The sequence below is a fragment of the Hemicordylus capensis genome, chromosome 4 (genome assembly GCF_027244095.1).
Source record: "Hemicordylus capensis ecotype Gifberg chromosome 4, rHemCap1.1.pri, whole genome shotgun sequence".
In the NCBI taxonomy this organism is placed as follows: Eukaryota; Metazoa; Chordata; class Lepidosauria; order Squamata; family Cordylidae; genus Hemicordylus; species Hemicordylus capensis.
In genome coordinates this window covers 151769986-151790210 of record NC_069660.1, presented here as the reverse complement: position 1 = coordinate 151790210, position 20225 = coordinate 151769986, and the positions used below count along the sequence as shown (strand labels likewise).

Below are 20225 nucleotides of genomic sequence, written 5' to 3'. Positions count from 1 at the left end.
TTTGAGCCCATGGCTACTGTGTCATTAAAGTTGACAACCTTGAAGACGCTATTCCTGGTGGCGATCACCACGGCAAAGTGAGTTAGTGAGCTCAAGGCACTCCGAATGGATGAGCCATATACCCAGATTTACCCGGACCGCGTTCTGATGCGCTTGGATCCGGACTTCAGACCCAAGATCGTCTCCAACTTCCACTTAAATTCAGATATAGTTTTGCCAACCTTCTTTAAGAATCTGGAGTCACCATTAGACGTGGCAATGCACTCGTTGGATGTGTGAAGGGCGCTGCTATACTACCTGAAGGCTACCCGTAAAATCCGCAAGACAAGACTGCTCTTCGTCTGTGAGAAGGGTATACATAAAGGTCAATCCCCTTCACGCCAGAAATTAGCATTCTGGTTGGTTGAGCTTATAAAGCTTGCCTATGATCAGCAAGGGGTCACTCCGCCATCTACGATAAGAGCACACTCCACTCGAGTATATGCAACTTCAGCAACACACCTTGCAGGGATCAGATTCCGTGACATATGCTTGGCAGCGACCTGGGCTTCGCACCATGCCTTTGTAAAGCATTATACCTTGGACATCAGAATGGCAGAATTTGGACAAGCAGTCTTGAAAAAGGATCCTACCGTAGCTTGCTGCTCCCACCACCTTTTCAGAAGCTCGTAATTCACCCAATCATTATGAGTGTCTGGAACCACTATCCAGATAAACAGGTTGCTTACCTGTAACAGATTATCTGGTAGTGATTCCAGACATTCATAGAACCCGCCCGTCCATCCCTGCTGCAGAAGAGGACAAGCTACATTATCAGACTTCAGGAATGCATACATCGTTCTTTATACAGGAACATAACACGCTGCAGTAAAGTCCAGTCGCAGCATTCCTACTAATAGCTAATCGGCCAACCAAAAAACTGAGGAAAGGGACACCTAACCGCCATTTAAGAAAGCTGCAGTCACATGCTGCAGGCGATTGGCATCGTGAGGAGCTAAAGAATTCTGTCCGAAGTGTGGTCTGCGCAGATGCAGAACCCAATCATTATGAATGTCTGGAACCACTACCAGATCATCTGTTACAGGTAAGCAACCTGTTTTTTCCACTCCTTCCCCCTCCCACTGCTATCTATACCTCTTATTTCTCTTTCTTCCACCATTTACTGCCGCCTCCTCTTCCTCCTCTCTTTAAAAAAACAAAAACCACCCTCCTATCTCTCTGTTCTTCTGTTCATTTGGCCCTCTATGGCCCAGATGCCAGGTAGAATTCAGAACATACTGCTTCCCAGAGGGAAGAAGACCTTGTCTTTCCCTCTGCAGAGGAGACGGTGAGCAAGCGGTGGCAACCCGCTCCACAGCTGCAGTCCTGATGATGACCACTCAGTCCTTACCGGTGCTCTCCAATACAGGAGGCAGCCCAGATTCCCTGGAAGGCCTGTCAGGGCTGAGGCAGTGTCAGTCATCTCCACTGGTCCCTGTGGACCCTGGAATGTCGACGGACTCTTCTACTCCTCTACCACAGCCTCCAGCACTCCAGTGGGGATTAAGGGCCTCACTCCGCCCACCACATGACTTCCTAATCGGCGATGCCAAGCACGCTCCCCTCCAGCAGCACCTGCTACACCAGCTTTGCTGCCCAAGGGATCACGACACCCCTGACTGGACCAACAGGGCTGCCCAGCAGGAGAGCTCCCTTGAAGCCTCCGCCAAGCAGTAAAGATCTGACACAGGCAGGAAAAGCCCAGCAAAAACTATGGTGAATGGCTGGATGGGGGCTCCTTCCCAGCCAGCTTGTCCAGAACTTCCATGGCAAGAAGCGGATTAGGAAACACCAGTGCCAGAACCAGCGAGATCTGGACCTTCCTGCCCACCCCACCGGTCCTCCTCAACCAACTCAATCCGCCAAATGCCGCTATACCTACTATGCCATCAGAAGTACTAACAGCCTTGCAGGCCTGGTTTCAAGGCATTAAGTCACTCTAGCAGCACACATGGTCTAAGAGCTCAGATACTGGGACACTTCCCACCCCTCTCCTCTTCATCCAGCCCTTCTAAAAAGACAAAGTCAAAAAGATCATCTTGGGATAGGAAATTTCACAGAAATAAAAAGACAAAAAAAAGTCAAGGAAGCAGAATAAAAACAAGAGACCTCAAAGCTCCCCATCCCATTCCTCAGCCATTTCTGGGTATGAATCTCCAGATCACCATCCTAACAGATCTGATCTGGACCCACCAATCCCAGGGCCCATTGTGGATGTTGAAAATTCCGATGCTGTACCTCTCCCACACAGCTTCCTTCCACTCCACCAACGCCTTGTTTGGTTTTTTCTTCTTTCCTCCATGGGCCAAAGGTTCTTCTCCAGTACCATTGCCAGATGGATTAAGGCCTTTATTGTGTTGGCCTATGAAGTACAAAAATGGGTACCTCAGCTGCCTTCTTTACTAATACAACACCCTGAAATCTGCAAAGCGGCCACCTGGGCATTGCCTTCCACCTTCACCCAACACTACAAGCTCAACTTCCATCACTTTGCACAAGCAGCATTTGGAAGGCATGTCCTTCAACAGGTTCTTCCGCCCCAGTAGACACTGATGCTCCCACCCGAGGTTCTAAGCTATGGCATGTCCCACGTGAGATGTTATCCAGTAGCAGAGAAAGGAGCATTGGTTACTCACCATGAAGGCTGCTTCTTGCTGCTGGATTTGAGGACATCTTGACCCACCTATCCAGGCATCTGTGTCTACTGGTGTACTCCATTTTTCTCTTCTCACAATTCTCTCTGTTCCTTAGACTTGGTTAAAACCCCTGGTTGGAGTTCTCCTTCCCAGGCTCTTAAAGCGTCTCATAATTTGCATAGTCCTGCTTTCTGGAGCACACAAGAAGGATAACCCATGTGAGATGTCCTCAAATCTAGCAGCAAGAATAAGCCTTCATGATGAGTAACCAATGCTCCTTTTTTTTTTTTTTGCACTTTAAATTAAAGTATATCCAACAGCAGAATATAAAATGCTGCTCATAATCCCCCTGTCAACTTGTTTGTCTTCCTCACCTCTACTGAAATTGTGCCCCAGTGAGTCACCTTAGCAAGAAGTGTGGTGCAGAGGAAAGCTGTAAAGTTCAAGTTCTATTTTGAGTGTGGATTTCTGCCAAAATTTACAGATCAGTATGAGTTCTCAAACGTTATCACGGCAGGCCTCCATACATCAAGACTTATATTTAGATAAACTTCGGTGTAACTACAGGAAAGCAAATAGTGCTCCCTGTGGCAGTACTGGTTCTTAATCACAATCTGCGAGCACATAGATGAGAGATTAGTAATAAGACTGCATGGGTTTAAATAGCTAGGATAGATACTACCAAAACCTCATGAAAAAGCAGAGTAGCCCAAATAGCTGCCAGCACTCGGCATGGGCTAGGCACTCAAAGTGAGTGGGTTGTGGGGGCTCATACCTCTCTTGGCAATTGACACAGAGGCTCACTGCAAACTTCACAGGCCAGCTGATTTAGTCTAAATCTTAAGACATAGCCTTGGCCAAACTCTATGGGAATCTTGAAACAAGCAAAATAGTTCATACCAGTGCCTTGAAGTTGCCTAGAATCTCATGTTCATGGAAGTGATCAAGGCACAAATTTGGAAAAAAACAAATCAAGGCACAAATTTGGAAAAAAAACAAAGAAAGCTGTAATAGCAGTATTCCACTGAAGCTTGTTAGGCTATGTTTTGCTTAAGCTGACCGTTTACATCTGAGTATGCTGACAGCTCTATACTGCCAAAGATTAGCTGTATAAAATAGCCCTGAAATGATGTTGCAATTCCATCAGAGAACAGAACACAAATAGGCTGCTTGCTTTTTTTGTCATTTTTTTGTCAATGTTTCCCATTGACCTGCCATTTGTGCTTCAGCTAAGCAAATGCTGTTGCAGTCAACCTCCTGCCTTCCTCTCGAATTTCATCCCGTAGAGCAAACCATAAGTTTAATTGGTATGTGTTGTTAGGAAGTCAGTTTCTGTTCTTATTCTTTAAAACTCTGGGTTCCCTAGGAACACTTTAAGACATCACTTCAGAGCTCCAAGGTTTGTCTTCAAAAGCGTCCAAATAATAGCCTTCCACCTCTGTATATCTAGTTTGTATTTTAGGTTAGTCTCTATAACCTTCAGTGTTGATCTCCTCCCAGCTATTTCAGGTTAGAAGCATCTGGCATGGAGCAGTGGAGATGCATGGAAGAAATAGGGGTTGGATAGGTAAAGCGGCTGGTGGGGGAGAGAAGAGATATTTATTAAAAGGAGCGGAAGATCCAATCTCTGGGCATGCTAGCATTCAGCAGATGTTTTAGCAGTGTTAGAAACTTGATAGTGTGTTATCAGTTTCTGGGGTAGTAGGTGAAGAAACTTACTAGTAGTTTATTCAGCTGTGATTATGAGAGTAAGGGACTATCAGTAGTGGAAATCTTATACATTTGATTTGCACACACAGCACACCTTGCTGCCACTTAACACATTTAAGATACTGGACAATTAAACAATATATGTCTCAGTTTGTAGATATTAATCATTATGGTAGTAGAGAATATTCTCTGTAAGTAGATCTTTGCAGTATGATTGGCTGTAAACTTAGTGGGAAGCAGCATGACTTGTAAAACGCAAAAGAATAAGATAAGTGTGTTTTGCCTCAACTTTTCTCTTTCTTGCCTTGAGTTTTTTATCCCCCTGCTCTTTACCTCTATAAGCTGCTTTTGCATGCTGGCATAAACTGTCCTTGGCATTCCTTTCTCTTGTATAGTAGCCTGCTTTGCATTCCTTGTGCTTCATATGGGCCCTCTTTCTGTTCCTGTAGACTCCCTGCCTACCTACTGCTATTCTTGCTTTCTCTTTCCTTGCTGCATCTCACTGTGCTCCTTTCTGTCACTAGGACCCCAAGAGCTCCCCTCTGCTTCCTCCGGACCTGTTAAAGAGTCTGGCTGCCTTGGAGGAGGAGGAAGAGCTGATTTTCTCTAATCCTCCCGATCTTTACCCAGCTCTGCTGGGGCCTCTCGCCTCTCTTCCTGGACGAAGCCTCTTTGTATGTATTTTACTTAATTCTGCTGCTTCTCACTCTAATTTTGGCATATCTTTTCCCACCCTGGAAGGTCAATAGGGCACATGAGATCAACATCCCTTGCTGAAGTAGTCTTCATGGGGATATTTTAAGCAGAGAGCTCATTGGCTTGGGATACTGGAGATCTTGTTGATGAAGCAGCAATATAGTTGTAGTACCAAATCAATCTGAGGGTTGCTGCTTTTGTCCCAGGACCTGGTTCCTTAAAAGATCTGGAAAAAGGACTATTAGGAGGCATCTCCCACATGACTCTGCTTTTTTGCAGTCATTTAGTCACCTTGACTTTCTGTGTCCACTCCACAGTGAGTGAGAGAGAAAGGAAGGGGCAGCTGACCTACTGCTGCATTTGGGCAGGAGAAGCTGTTCCAACTGACTGTGTTCTTGTTCCAGAGCTCTTAAGCAGGCATGGTTTTAAAATCAGAAAGTTGCAACCCTAGCTGACCCAATCCTGATCTCTTGATTTGCTGAGAGCCTCCAAATTCAACTTTCTATCTTGTAGAAAACCATACAATCTCTCTTCAGAGTATATCAGAATAGGATGAATCTAATATCTTAAGGAAGTCAGAGATTAAAGAGAACTTTAACTTAACTTTCCATTTTGCAGATGCTCAATGAGTTCAAGTAATGGGAGACATTACTATTGCAACAGGTGAAAGGTATATAATCCGCAAGTTGTATGTACCCCACTGATCTCTTGTCTGAGGGAGTCTCTGGAAGTTTCAGCATTTACAGGGCTCAATGAATAATTTTCTGCAGGCTAAACTAGATACAGTGAGGGAAATAAGTATTTGATCCCCTGCTGATTTTGTCCGTTTGCCCTCTGACACAGAAATGACCAGGCTGTAATTGGAATGGTAGGTTTATTGTAGCTGTGAGAGACAGAATAACAACAAACAAACCCTCAAAAGCCCAGTGCCCAAAAGTCAGCGATGGATTTGCATTGTAGTGAGGGAAATAAGTATTCGATCCCCTATCAACCAGCAAGATTTCAGGCTCCCAGGTGTCTTTTCACTATATGCAGGTAACGAGCTGAGATGAGGAACGCCCTCTGTAAGGGAGTGCTCCTAATCCCAGCTTGTTACAGTACCTGTATAAACGACACCTGTCCATAGAAGCAAGCAATCACTCAGCTTCCAAACTCACCACCATGCCCAAGACCAAAGAGCTGTCGAAGGATGTCAGGGACAAAGTTGTAGACCTGCACAAGGCTGGACTGGGCTACAAGACTATCGCCAAACAGCTTGGTGAGAAGGTGACTACAGTTGGCACGATAACTCGCCAATGGAAACACAAAATAACTGTCAATCTCCCTCGGTCTGGGGCTCCATGCAAGATCTCACCTCGTGGAGTTGCAATGATCATGAGAACGGTGACAAAGCAGCCCAGAACTACACGGGGGGAACTTGTCAATGATCTCAGGGCAGCTGGAACCATAGTCACCAAGAAAACAATTGGTAACACACTACGCCGTGAAGGACTGAAATCTTGCAGTGCCTGCAAGGTCCCCCTGCTCAAGGCAGCACATGTACAGGCCCGTCTGCAGTTTGCCAATGCACATCTGAATGATCTAGAGGAGAACTGGGCGAAAGTGTTGTGGTCAGATGAGACCAAAATCGAGCTCTTTGGCATCAACTCAACTCGCCGTGTGTGGAGGAGGAGGAATGCTGCCTATGAGCCCAAGAACACTATCCCCACCATCAAACATGGAGGTGGACACATTATGCTTTGGGGGTGTTTTTCTGCTAAGGGGACAGGACACCTTCACCGCATCGAAGGGACGATGGACGGGACCATGTACCGTCAGATCTTGGGTGAGCACTTCCTTCCCTCAGCCAGGGCATTGAGAATGGGTTGTGGATGGGTATTCCAGCATGACAATGAACCAAAACACACAGCCAAGGCAACAAAGGAGTGGCTCAAGAAGAAGCACATGAAGGTCCTGGAGTGGCCCAGCCAGTCTCCAGACCTTAATCCCATAGAAAATCTGTGGAGGGAGCTGAAGGTTCGGGTTGCCAAACATCAGCCTCGAAACCTTTCTGACTTGGAGAGGATCTGCAAAGAGGAGTGGGACAACATCCCTCCTGGGTTGTATGCAAACCTGGTGGCCAACTACAAGAAACGTCTGACCTCTGTGATTGCCAACAAGGGTTTTGCCACCAAGTACTAAGACATCTTTTGTGAAGGGATCGAATACTTATTTCCCTCACTACAATGCAAATCCATCGCTGACTTTTGGGCACTGGGCTTTTGAGGGCTTGTTTGTTGTTAGTCTGTCTCTCACAGCTACAATAAACCTACTATTCCAATTATAGCCTGGTCATTTCTGTGTCAGAGGGCAAACGGACAAAATCAGCAGGGGATCAAATACTTATTTCCCTCACTGTATCTGGTTTAGCCTGCAGAAAATTATTCATTGAGCCCTGTGAGGGCATCTGAGAAGCTATACACATTTGTTCATAGTAAAAACATGAGCTGCCTTGCTGAATCAAGTCAAGTATCCATCCAGTCTAGCATTCTGTTCGCAGCAGAAACCAACCAGATGCCTCTGGAATATCACAAGTGGGTGTGCAAGTGACAGCCTTCTTCTGCTTGTTCCCAGCATCTGGTACTCTATGGTATACTTTCCTGCAGTCGGAGAAGTGACAGCCATTGATGTATCCCACATGAACTTAATCCTAATTTATGCTGTGATAGGCCAGTGTAAATTAGAAGGTTCTGTGGGCTTAAAGGTCATATTTTGAAGTTAAATGGCACTCATGTATTTGTGATACGATGAGGAATGCATTAAACCTGCCCTCTTGAGAAAACATCAAGGGCCTCAATTTGTTTCAAAAGTCAAACAGATTGCACCTGACTTAATATTGTAGACAGAGGAAGATACCAGTTGCTTCTTGGGTGAAATTCCAAATTATATTTTTTCAAACCACCACTACAGATGAGTGGGCTCACTGGCATGATGGAAAACAGGGAAATGCTGTAGTTTTAGTTGCATCAGAAGTGTCCATCCTGCTCCCTGTAACTTGGAGGACATCATCTGAATGAGATTTTTCTCTTCAGGTGTTGCTTTTCCTAGTCATTCATGTGTCACATGCATCTCTAGGATGATGATGTTGACGAGAGCCAGTGTAGTTCAGTGGATTCTGGGTGGCAGGGATTGATATCTCTGTGCAGCCATGAATTTTGGCCCACTCAAAAATTGCAGTCCCCATGTGGAAGTGGCCAAAATACATGCACCAATATTATTTTAAAGCCCCTTATCTGATGTGTCAGCTCAAGCATTTGAAACTTCTTCATGCCAGCATTGACATTGCCCACATTTTGGGTCAACAGAGGGTACAAGAGCTTTTCAGCATTATGTCTGCCTCACAGAGCCTGACTAATAAGGAAGCGGTTTTCAGTGGCCTCCATATAGCAGCTCGTTCCAACGATCATAAAGAATCCAAGCATTCAAAATGTTGAATAGGGGAGGGAGTTGTATGTGTCATTAGTTGATGCCAAGTAACATATAGCATCATACAAGAAACTTCTTATTCTCTGATTTTGCTAGGCTTATTCTGTGGTTTTTTGCTGCATTTGTCATCCCACTTCATTAAAATAAGTTTTATTTTATTTCCTAATTGTTTGATATGAGCAAATGTATTTGATGTGATTCAAGGTGTTTGATTGCAGTGGAGATGACATGATCCATACAGTTTGAGACTTGGGAGAAACAGCCCAAATATCCTGTGTTGCAAGTTTTTTGGCAGTCTTGTTTAGCTCTAGTTTTTGAGCCAAAGACCAGGCTTTTGGAATTCATACTAATACATGACAGATCTACTGCTCTAGGACCTGTGCTTCAGCATAGTTTAAAAAGGGCAGATCTCTTTATGCAAAAACAAAGGGTAAAGTATATCTTGCATGTAGGTTACTTGTGGAGGATTATTTGACATAAACTTATCACATTGTTTCTCCTTTAATAGTTAGTGTTGCATGTATGTGTTGCTTTTGTATTGGGGAACAGTGTTTTTTTCCTGTAGCTTCTAGCACTGGCAAATAGTACAGGCAAGACATTGAATGAATAATGTTGGATTGTTCAACTTAGAAGGGTGGGGGTGGGTTGCTCTGGATAGTGTTCAGTAGGCTTTAATATGTCTTCAGCCATATACACTTTAGCTGACTTCCAAGTTACTTAAGGTCCTTGACTCTTCCCTAGTAAACTGGAGTGACTTCTTTCTTTCCAGGTAAGACTGAGAAAGACTCCTGCCTGAAACCTAGGAGAGCTGCTGCCAGTGTAGAGCTGAATGGACCAATGGTCTGACTCTATAGAAGGCAGCTTCCTATATTTCTATGATTATTGAAGTCTCCCTCTAAATCTTCCAGTGAAATCTAGAAATCAAATTCAAAACAACCTAATCAGCTTAGCTATGATGTCTGTTAGGTAGCAGGGTGGCCAGTTCACTAACAGAATTCCTAGGCTACCCCATGTCCTCTGCACAGATACTCAACTTGGGATTGGTAGCTGGAAATCTCAGCTGGTGCTTTTATATATTTGGTTGGTTGGTTGGTTTCTATACCGCCCTTCCAAAAATGGTTCAGAGTGGTTTACATAGAGAAATAATAAATAAATAAGATGGATCCCTGTCCCCAAAGGACTCACAATCTAAAAAGAAACATCAGATACACACCAGCAACAGTCATTGGAGGTACTGTGCTGTGGGTGGATAGGACTGGATATCATCCAGTCCAATCTCAGTAATACTCACCAAATCAGAGACTTCCATCATTAAAACACTGAGTGTGTAGATTTCTTTGCTGCAGATCTGTCGCTTGTCAATATTAGTCCGAGGCAATATATGGCATTGATCTTGAATGCACCATGCAATCCGAACTGTGACCTCTATACATTATGCAAATTAAGCAATTTTGCACAATTCCTTTGCTTTGCATAATTCTGTCTTTTCCACATTGTGGGGAGGGGCAAGGAGCACTACACCACCACCGCCAGTGACTTGAAATCTTATTGAGTCCCCCCTCTATCTTGAGATTTCAGCAAGCATTGCCCACACATGCAACTGTATGTTTGCAGCTCAATAGGCTTGAAATTTGCTTTAAGAAAATGAAAGCCGAGTTTCTCAAGAAGCTGGATGCTATAACCAATATTCCATACTTCTTCTGTGCTCCTATAGAATCACAGCATACATGTAGTCCATGAATATTTATAGTAATATAAATATATAATATACATTTATAGTCCATGTATATTTATAAATATGTATATGTATATTTACAAATACAAAAATTTAAAACTTCAGACTTGTAGGCTATATTAGGCAAACTGGGTTAATGCGGACCTTGAGCCCAATAAATTGTGTGTTTTGTGGTGTGGTGTTTGTACACTGTTTTTGGAATTCTGTTCCCAGGTGACTTGCCTTTTTGTTTTTCTCGCTAATAGGCAGTTTGAGTCATCCTCTAAATTCACTGAAAGCTCATAAGTTGCAAATTTGCAACAGGGCAATTCACATTTATTTGCATAATGTATTTCAGGTATCTGTACTGTATGGCAAAAGTGCAAATAAACAATAAGGTCCCCACCATATTATGTACAAGCTATATAATAAAGAGTATATAACACATTCGTATAGTTTTATCATCAAAGATACTCTCAACCGGAGATAGAACAAAAGTACAACCAAAGATGACAATTGGAAATCACATAGATAAAGTTAAATGTATCCTCATTTAAGTATTTATATTCACATGAAATACGACTACAACCCAGACAATAATCAAGTTGTTATTTTTCTTGGAATATTAGATTCTGGAGCATTTGGACCAGTGCTGTCAGGTTTACAGAACTTTTCTAAGACTATTCTCTACTTGACAAAGACCAAGATAAAAACAGAGGTCACTATTGTGGATTTGTGGACTTGTTTGAAATAGACTATACTGTATTACTTTCCATACAATGGACTTCACTATTTCTCCATCACAATACATTTAACTTCATGTGTGACTTCCAATTGTTATCGTTGGTTGTACTTTTGTTCTATCTTGGGTTGAGAGTATTTTTGATGAAAAACTATATTAAACTAATTTGTATACTCTTTATTATATGACTTGTACAAAACATGCTGGGGATCTTATTGTTTCTTATTTGCTTGATATAAGAGATCCCAGTATGCATTACTTATCAAAAGTGCATATAAGCTATATGTGAATTTAATTACTTAAGGTACTCTAAAGTGCAAAGGTCTCCACTGTGTTCCACTCCCCAACACACATACTACTTGAGCTCTCTTATGACAGTTACCATTGTATTGATTTTATGCAGGAAAATGGCCTGAGTTGTCAGTCAGTAACAAAATCTAATGTTGTCTTTTCCATCTCTGGTTTTCCGAAGAAATCGCTGCTAGAGAAACCATCAGATCTGATGTCTCAGTCATCTTCTTTCCTGTCCCTTACAGGCTTCTCTCTCAATCAGGTAATTAATTGCCAGGATCTCTTTTTCTGAAAGTCTGCCATCACTTTTTCTGAAGTCTACTTCTCATGAACAGCAGATGAGGTGGTTAAACCTGTATGGACTGTGTACCCCTTTAGACTTGCAGGTGGGGTTCACATGATGTGATGTTCTCCCCCCACCCCAAATCCCTGCACATCATGAAGGTTGTAGACTAGATTTCCTGACATGCTGCTGTTTTATATATGTGTACTTGGTGGATGAGCATTCCATTCCATGAGCCCCCACCTGCATTCTACAGATACAAGTTTGCTATCTCATGCTGAGTGTGTGCGTGCATATCTATTACTGTACTAGAGAAAAACAGTGTTCCTCAAACTTCTGATAGCTGAGGCACACTTCACTCTTAAACCCAGAAAGGTTTATTTTTCAAGTGTGTGGCTAGGTTCAGACATAATATGAAATCATGGTTTGTGCTAACAATAGATCTGGAACGTGATCCATTGTGGTCATAAGGCATGGGTTCTGCGCCTGCGCAAGGACCTCACGGGCTGACCGCCAGAAATACCATCAAACTGGCATGCCATGCCCAAGCATGGCACAATACAACATCGGATCGTTGGGTCCTACGTATTGTCCAAACTGGTTATGCGTTGGAGTTCAAGAACAGACCCCCGTTCTCCGGTTTAATCTTCATGGCAGCCACAAGGGTACTGCAAGAAGAGGTGAAGGTGTTATTGGAGAAAGAAGCGATTGTCCAAGTGCAGTGGCCAGACAGACTCTCGGGTTATTATTCCTGTTACTTTCAAGTCCCAAAGAGGGATGGCGGAATCAGAGCGATAATGGACCTACGAGGTCTCAACAAGTATATCTCGACCTCAAAATTCAGAATGACAACCTTACAGGCTATCCTTCCCTTCTTGACCCAAGGGACTTGGGCAGCGACCTTGGACCTAGAGGACGCTTACTTTCACGTCGGCATCCAGGCCAATCATCGCAAGTACCTCTGTTTTTCAGTGGGCGGTCAACTTTACCAATACCAAGTTTTGCCCTTTGGTCTCTCGATGGCACCACGAGTATTCACCAAAGTGATGGCGGTGGTGGTGGCCTACCTGAGGACACAAGGGTGATGCTTTACCCGTACTTGGACGACTGGCTTTTGGTGAGCTGCGACAATCACCTTCTTTCCAGGCAAATTCGAGACATGGTTCACCTGCTTCAATCCCTCGGAATCAAGATCAACTGGAGGAAATCGAACCTTACTCCTGTAAAGCGGATAAATTTCATAGGAGCAGAGATGGATTTTGAGCAGAAGAGAGCCTTCCTACCTCAAGAGCATATTCTACAGATACATTCGCTTGTTCAAAACTTTGTACACAGCCCGTGTCAACCGGCAATTCAATTTCAGAGGCTTCTCGGCCTGATGGCCTCCTGCTCCACAACGGTGCTATACACACGGTTGCGAATGCACACGATGCAGCACTGGTACCTTCGCAGCTTCCGTCCCAATGTGGACAACCAAAACATGCACTTGGAAATTCCACAGTCGGTCCTCAAGGAGCTGCGCTGGTGGCTGGACTCTTGAAATCTGACGCAGGGAATTCCATTCGCGCCTCTAGCCCCGAGCCGATGGGTAACCACAGACGCGTCGCTAACAGGATGGGGTGCCCATTGCGACAGCCACTGCATTCAAGGGAGATGGACGCGTCTCCAGGCAAAACAGCACATCAACTACCTGGAGCTGATGGCGGTGTTCCTCACCCTGAAGGCATTTCAATTGCAACTACGGGGGTGTGTAGTCCAAGTAGCACTGGACAACATGACACCAATAGCCTACATCAGTCGCCAAGGAGGAACAGTCTCTGTGTCCTTATGCCTCCTTGCTCAGAAGCTTTGGAACTGGTGTGTTCACCAACGCATCTACCCAATAGCACTCCACATAAGGGGAGTGGACAATAACCTAGCCGACTCCCTCAGCAGGGTAATGGATTACAATCAAAACCACGAGTGAGAAATAAAGCCTACTTACCTCCTACAGATCTTCAACATGTGGGGGATCCCCGGAATGGACTTATTTGCAACGCTTGCCAACAAGAAGTGTGCAAGCTATTGCTCTCGTGCAGGCATTGGACTAGGGTCCCTGGGAGATGCATTTCAACGCACATGGAGTGTGGGCCTCTTCTATCTCTTTCCTCCACTGCCAATAATAGGCAGAGTCTTGGGACAGATAATTCGGGACAGAACGAATTGCATACTTCTAACGCCATGGTGGCCACGCCAACCGTGGTTCACCCCGTTACTACAGTTATCCCAAGGGACTTATATCAGGCTTCCACAAGCACCAGATCTGTTACAGAAGCAGCACGGGCAGGTCTGGCATTCAGAGGTTCACACCTTAAAAATGACAGCTTGGAGGATCGCTCTCTGAAAACTATCCTGCTCAACAGTAGAAGGAAGTCTACACGTAAAAATTACGCGAGCAAATGGAAGCGTTTTAAGATCAATATGACTGAAAGAGGCATAAAACCTTTACTAGCCACTCCTCGGGATGTTCTCAGATACCTGACGTCCCTAAAACTGCAAGGCCTAGCTAACGTGTCCATCAAAATCCATTTGGCAGCCATTTCAGCTAGACACAAGGGATGGGATGGTTCTTCCATGTTCTCCCAGATTGTAAAAGTTTTATGAAGGGCCTAAATAACTTGTATCCACCTATACGCCGACCTATGGAACAATGGAGTCTGTCCTTGGTCCTATCAGCATTAACAGAAGGCCCCTTTGAGCCCTTGGCAACTGCACCCCTCAGAATGGTGACTTTGAAGACTGCCTTCCTGTTGGCTATCACTACGGCAAAGCGCGTAGGAGAACTGACAGCTCTCCGCATTGACAAACCATACACTCAATTCTATCCCCACAAAGTGGTCATGAGATTAGACCCGCATTTTCGCACTAAGATTGTCACAGACTTTCATATTAATCAAGAGGTGGTGCTTCCTACCTTCTTTCAAAATGCGGAAACGCCATTGGAAATAGCGCTCCATTCCTTGGACGTTAGGAGAGCTCTCCTATTTTATCTCCAAAGGTCACAACCTTTCAGGAAAACTAGGAGACTTTTCATAGGATACAAGGGGAAATGCAAGGGCTGCCCTATTTCGATACAACGTCTCGCACATTGGTTAGTTGAGGCGATTTGTCTAGCATACAAGTGTCAGGGTGTTGCCCCGCCAAAGACTGTGCGAGCGCACTCAACTAGAGCATACGCAGCTTCAGCTACCCACTTTCTGGCATCAGAATGTCAGACATTTGTATGGCAGCTACATGGTCATCGCAATTACCGTTCATCAGACACTATGCCCTAGACTTAAGAATGGCAAAGGAAGCGGATTTTGGGAGGAGTGTACTCAAAAGGGTGTTAACATAGCCAGGGTTACTGCACCCACCTCCAAGAGGAAAAGCTGGCTAATCACCCATGCCTTATGACCACAATGGATCACGTTCCAGATATACAGGTTGCTTACCTGTAACTTAAGATCTGGAAGTGATCCGTTGTGGTCATAAGCCCCTCCCTACCATCCCCGCTGCAGTACAAAACATAGCTGCATTGAAACTTTTACTTGCGGATCGTCACTATAGCGGTCTGCGAGAAACTGAAAATGGACGCCCCAGCCACCTCTTTATAGACTCGGCACAGCACGTGCAGGCGGGAGGGGCGCCACGAGGAGCTACTCAATCAGCCCATGAGGTCCTTGCACAGGCGCAGAACCCATGCCTTATGACCACAACGGATCACTTCCAGATCTTAAGTTACAGGTAAGCAACCTGTATTTATTTAAGAATTCAAACCATGGTTTGAGCTTCAAGACATATAACAGGCAGATGATGATTTAGAGCTGCCTCTTTGCTTCCCCCCACCTCCATCTACCATTGCCGTAGTGAGAGCGTTGTTGCGGCCAAGCAATGGCTCTCACTATGGTTTATCATTGTTTGTGAATTCAGACATAATGTGAACTCACAGTTAGCACTAACTGTGGCTTGCAAAACAACTTCAAACTGATTTTCAGATCCTGGTTTCTTGATTCCAAATAAACCATGGTTTATGGGTGGGCTCCGGCTCAAACATAATGTGAAGCCATGGTTTAGCTAAATAAGCCATGGTTTCACATGGTCTGAACCCAGCCATAGTGAAACTCAAAATGCATGTCCTCAAAAGAGCCTACCCACTGTTTTCTCTGTGAGTTGCTGTTCTGGGTATGCCTTCTCTGAGGGGCAAGTAATTTTTGCATGTCTGCACTGGGAGAGATTAAATGAGCTGATCTGATCACACCCCATGCAGAGATGTGGCAGAACTATTTTCTCCTAAAGGAGGATGATTGAAAGAGGCAAAGCTAGAGCAGTGAATCAAGGAGAGGTGTAGCAGGCAGTCTTCTATGTAGGTGAGTGTTTGGGGGCTGTCGTACCTCCTTATTTTTATTTCTTACAGTTCTAGTGTTCCCCCAAGCAGTTCTAGTGTGTCCCATTACACACAACTTGGGGATGTTGGACTTCACGCAGGAAGACTTGGGTTCAAATGCCCAACCAACTCAATGGGTGACTGTCACTATCTCGCAGTATAACCTACCTCACAAAGTGGCTGTAAGGATAAAAGTGAGAGGAATGGGCAACCATCTTCCACCTTGAGAATGATTCTAGGAGAAAGGCAGAATTTACAATATAATAAAATAGAAAATCTGGGCCTCCTCCCTTTTGTTGTCTTTTTCCCAGAAAGCTTTGCTACTTCTGCAGTGAGAGCCATAAGATTTGCAGCAGACTTGTAGACATTTGTTTGTTAACTGAAGTAAAACTGATTCAGATTGTGATAGAAATATTCTCAGGAGAGTAGATGGGCATAAGCAAAACTGACTTCAGGTGTGTTAAGCCACTCATACAGTATTGAATAGGTTTGGAGCTCAGGCTTAACCTGTCTCTTAATCTTGTAGGAAAGATACCCAAGCAGCATGTTCAATGAGGTGTATGGGAAAAACCTCAATGCCAGCACAAAAACAGAGGTCACTCCATCAGTGGCCCATCAGGAGACTTCACTCTACTCTCTCTTTGAAGGGACTCCATGGTCTCCCTCTCTTCCAGCCAGCTCAGGTAATGTACTGATCATTTATTATTTTGAGCTAGAATGACACTTGTTTCAGACAGACCAATAAATGTATCCTGTAAACATGTTCTAAAAACTGTGCATCTGACTGAAACAAATGTCTTTTTAGAAATATTGCATACGTTTTTTATTTAATCTAAAGTGTGACACTCATCCTAATGCTTGAAGTCATTGAGTGATAAGTGTTAGTTGCTGTTCTACAACCACTATTATCTGTTAGAGGCACCTTAAAGTTCTGTAGGTTGTCATTTGTGTTCAGAATACTGATCCTGTTGAAGAGAGTACCATCTGACGAGCCACCTCCAGCATTTTTAATAGTCACTCATTCATCATCAAGAAGAGCCAGTGATTTTTAAAAGGGTTCCCATTTGTAACAAATGTTAACCCCTCATAACTTCTCTGTTAAAACAAAAAACCAAAATTCTCAATGTCTTAGTACTTACTTTGGTAAAGGACAGCTATGTTCTCCAAATGATCTTTTGGCCTCCCCGATATCTCCTTAAGTATGACCCCCTCACTCTTAAACTAGTAAATTTAATGCAGACATTTTTTGGCTTGTCTAATCCACCTTAATACAATAGGCAGTCTCCTGCAGCACAGTATCTTGCAGATATACTTGGAATAATTATTTACAGTTAGCTTCTAAATACACTTTTTCCAAGCTTGCCAGGCCTCAGAATTTTAAATTATATTTTTGCACCTCATTAACTAAATAGTCAAGCTTTTCTTTGGTCTTTTCTGATTCAACTGTAGCTTCCGTACTTTTGGCTTTTCAATTCAGTGGCAGCTCAAAGCCTCAACACACCTAAGGCAGAGCACCAAATGCCACCCCAAAGCCTCTACCTCCCCTCTCTTGCTCATTCACAGGCACTTTCCTCAGCCTCCTTATTTTTCTTTGGGAAGCTGGCAATAGCTTCCCAAAGTGTGCATGTGCCCTACATCACCGCAACCTTCCTTGTGTGCTGCTGGCTATGAATAGGGTGAGCAAGTGGAAAAGGAAATGTGAAGGGAAACAGAGTGTAGTACTCTACTCCTCTCCTCACATTTCCCTTTACGTTTCCCTTCCCTTTTTCCTAGCCAGCCCAGCAACGCAAGGGGTATGCGCATGTGCGCATGCACATGTGTGCTGAGTTAGGTGATGGCGGGAGCAGCAGAAGGCAGGTGTTCTGCCTCGCTGCCATCATGCTCTTTAATAATCTGCTGCATGAGGCAAGTGCATCACTGAGCCTCATAGAAGGGCTTTCTGTTTCAGTTCTCCAAGATTTTCTAATATGCAGTCTTAGAACAGATTTTAGAATCTTGTAGCTTTTTCTCCCCAACTGATCTACCTTATTGGATCTACCTTATTGGTGTTTTTTTCAGTACCTACATTTAATTTTCCTCCTGGTCTCTCATCTCTGTATTTTTATCTGTGTCTTCTAATTTTCAATAGCCTGCCTCTTTCATTCAAAATATCTTCAAGTGTTATCTCTATATTTTGTTTCATTTATGTAAACTCCTTAATGTATCTTCTTCCTTTTTCTGTTCGTTTTCCTTTAACCCCCTTATCTAAATTTGCAACAGTTCTTGTGTGGTTCCCCATGATAGAGATCTGTACAACTCGTTCAAAAGCCCATCCTACTTTCCTGATTAATGTGTCTACTCTGCTTGTTGCAGAGTGGTCTAGAAGGAGAACTGAATGGGATGTGGTTGCCTAACTCTCAAGGCATAGCATAAGTACAATTTTCAACTTGAGGAGAGGGGCTAGGAGTACCACCTTGTAGGGATGGGCATGAACCAGTTCGGTGGCCCTTTTACAAGCCTCCGAACCAGTTCGAACATCTGGCAGTTCGGCCGGTTCGAAGGGGGATATCTTTAAGGATGGGGGAGGGTGCTCTTACCCCTCCTGCCGCATTTCCCCCTCCAGCCCTGTCTTTAAAACAGTTCAGCGGGGTGGCACCTCCTTGCCGCCTGGTGCCTTTTTGGGCCAGAAGTGGCTGGAAGTGCCAGCTGCCTATGCACACATCGTGCAGTGGGCACTTCAGGCCAGAAGAGGCACCAGGGCGGCAAGGAAGTATGCTGCCGCCCCTCCGGACCGCTTTTAAAAGACAGCACCAGCTGGGGGGAGGGGAACGTGGCAGAAAGGGTAAGAACACCCTTCCCCCGTCCTTAAAGATGACCCCACCAACAACAACTTTGCACTGGCAGGTGCTGGTTCCATGCACACTACTACTATCTTGTTAGCCCACCAGACCTAGGATGCTAGAAGGAATCAGCAAGAGAAAACTCCAAGCAAAGCAATAAAGAGGAACTGTAGTTCTGTTCTGATTTTATTCTCTAATCTTTTGTTCAATAGATCATTCAACACCAGCTAGTCAGTCTCCTCATTCCTCTAACCCAAGCAGCTTGCCAAGCTCTCCTCCAACTCACAACCACAATTCTGTTCCGTTCTCCAACTTTGGGCCCATTGGGACACCAGACAACAGGGATCGGAGAGTGGCGGATCGATGGAAGACTGATAAGCCAGGTGAGTCGTAGGTCTTAGTGCTAGGTAGAACTTCAGGAGTTGCCGGATGATTGACTGACTGACCGACTCTCTATCTTTTTAGCAATGGGAGGATTTGGCTTGGACTATCTCCCAGCAACATCCTCCTCCTCACAGAGTAGCTGGCACCCAGCCAGCACTCCCAGCAGTACCTGGGCAGCCCATGGCCCATCCATAGAGGACTCATCAGCTGTCCTTATGGAGAGCCTGAAGGTAGGATATGTTTTGGGTTATGAGGACAAAATCATTCCAGGCATCATGTGGATGGTTGATACAGTGGTCTTGCATTTCTTAGGGCAACATTGTAATGCACAAATTATTTGCTTGGGACAATATTTCTGTATTGTTGCTCTCTGGAATTTGTATTGTGGACCAGCTTGGTGCAAAATGGACGAATGCAGATAATTCCATATGAATGGGCTATTATAGCAAAGAAATCTTGCCGATTTTAGGGGGAATTCTCTGTTAAACAGTACCACCCACTGGCAACTGAGGGTTAAAGGGCAATGTTTTGAGTTAAGCAAGAGCTGAGAGGACCAACAACATTGTCTCTGCTCATCAAGTCATTCCCTTGTGAACAGAGGCATGAGCAAGGGGCTCTTAGGCTGCTTTTTGGCAGGGTAAAAAACAATGAAGACTTTAGCAAATCTTCCCTCTTATAATATATCTCAGCCTTTGCCATTTGTCTAAGAGATTTTGAGGTGCATTTAAAAGAGGATATTTGCCAAAACACAAAAATCCAACAGCCCTGTTGCTATTCGCCTAGGGAAGAAGAGAAACTGTGCCTCAGTTTCTGTGGGAGAAAACAGTTGTTACAGGAAACTATCAAAGTGAGGTGGGGGTGGGTGCGATTAGGATGGAGCCTATGCTGGGGAGCCAGATAAAAAAACCTCTGAGCCTCCAAGCCACAAGTTAGCTACCCCTGCAGTACAACAAAAGCCAGCAACTAAAGAGGCTAGGGAGAGTGGTTAGATGGAGGTTTAGTGCTTTGGAATGTTTGGGTTTAAATATGTTTATGGTTTGT

General features: G+C 44.3%; 1 protein-coding gene across 3 annotated transcripts in view; it reads left to right on the top strand.

Moving 5' to 3' along the window:
• SMG7 (SMG7 nonsense mediated mRNA decay factor) overlaps positions 1-20225 on the top strand; it is a 122041-nt gene that overhangs the window by 99602 nt on the left and 2214 nt on the right. For 2 of the 3 annotated variants that reach the window (XM_053245812.1, XM_053245813.1), the window contains 5 exons: positions 4910-5059; positions 11475-11555; positions 16508-16664; positions 19013-19183; positions 19266-19414. In XM_053245812.1, coding sequence (XP_053101787.1) covers positions 4910-5059; positions 11475-11555; positions 16508-16664; positions 19013-19183; positions 19266-19414 — 708 coding nt within the window. The remainder of the gene's footprint in view (positions 1-4909; positions 5060-11474; positions 11556-16507; positions 16665-19012; positions 19184-19265; positions 19415-20225) is intronic. The other variant, XM_053245814.1, reaches the window with a different exon arrangement.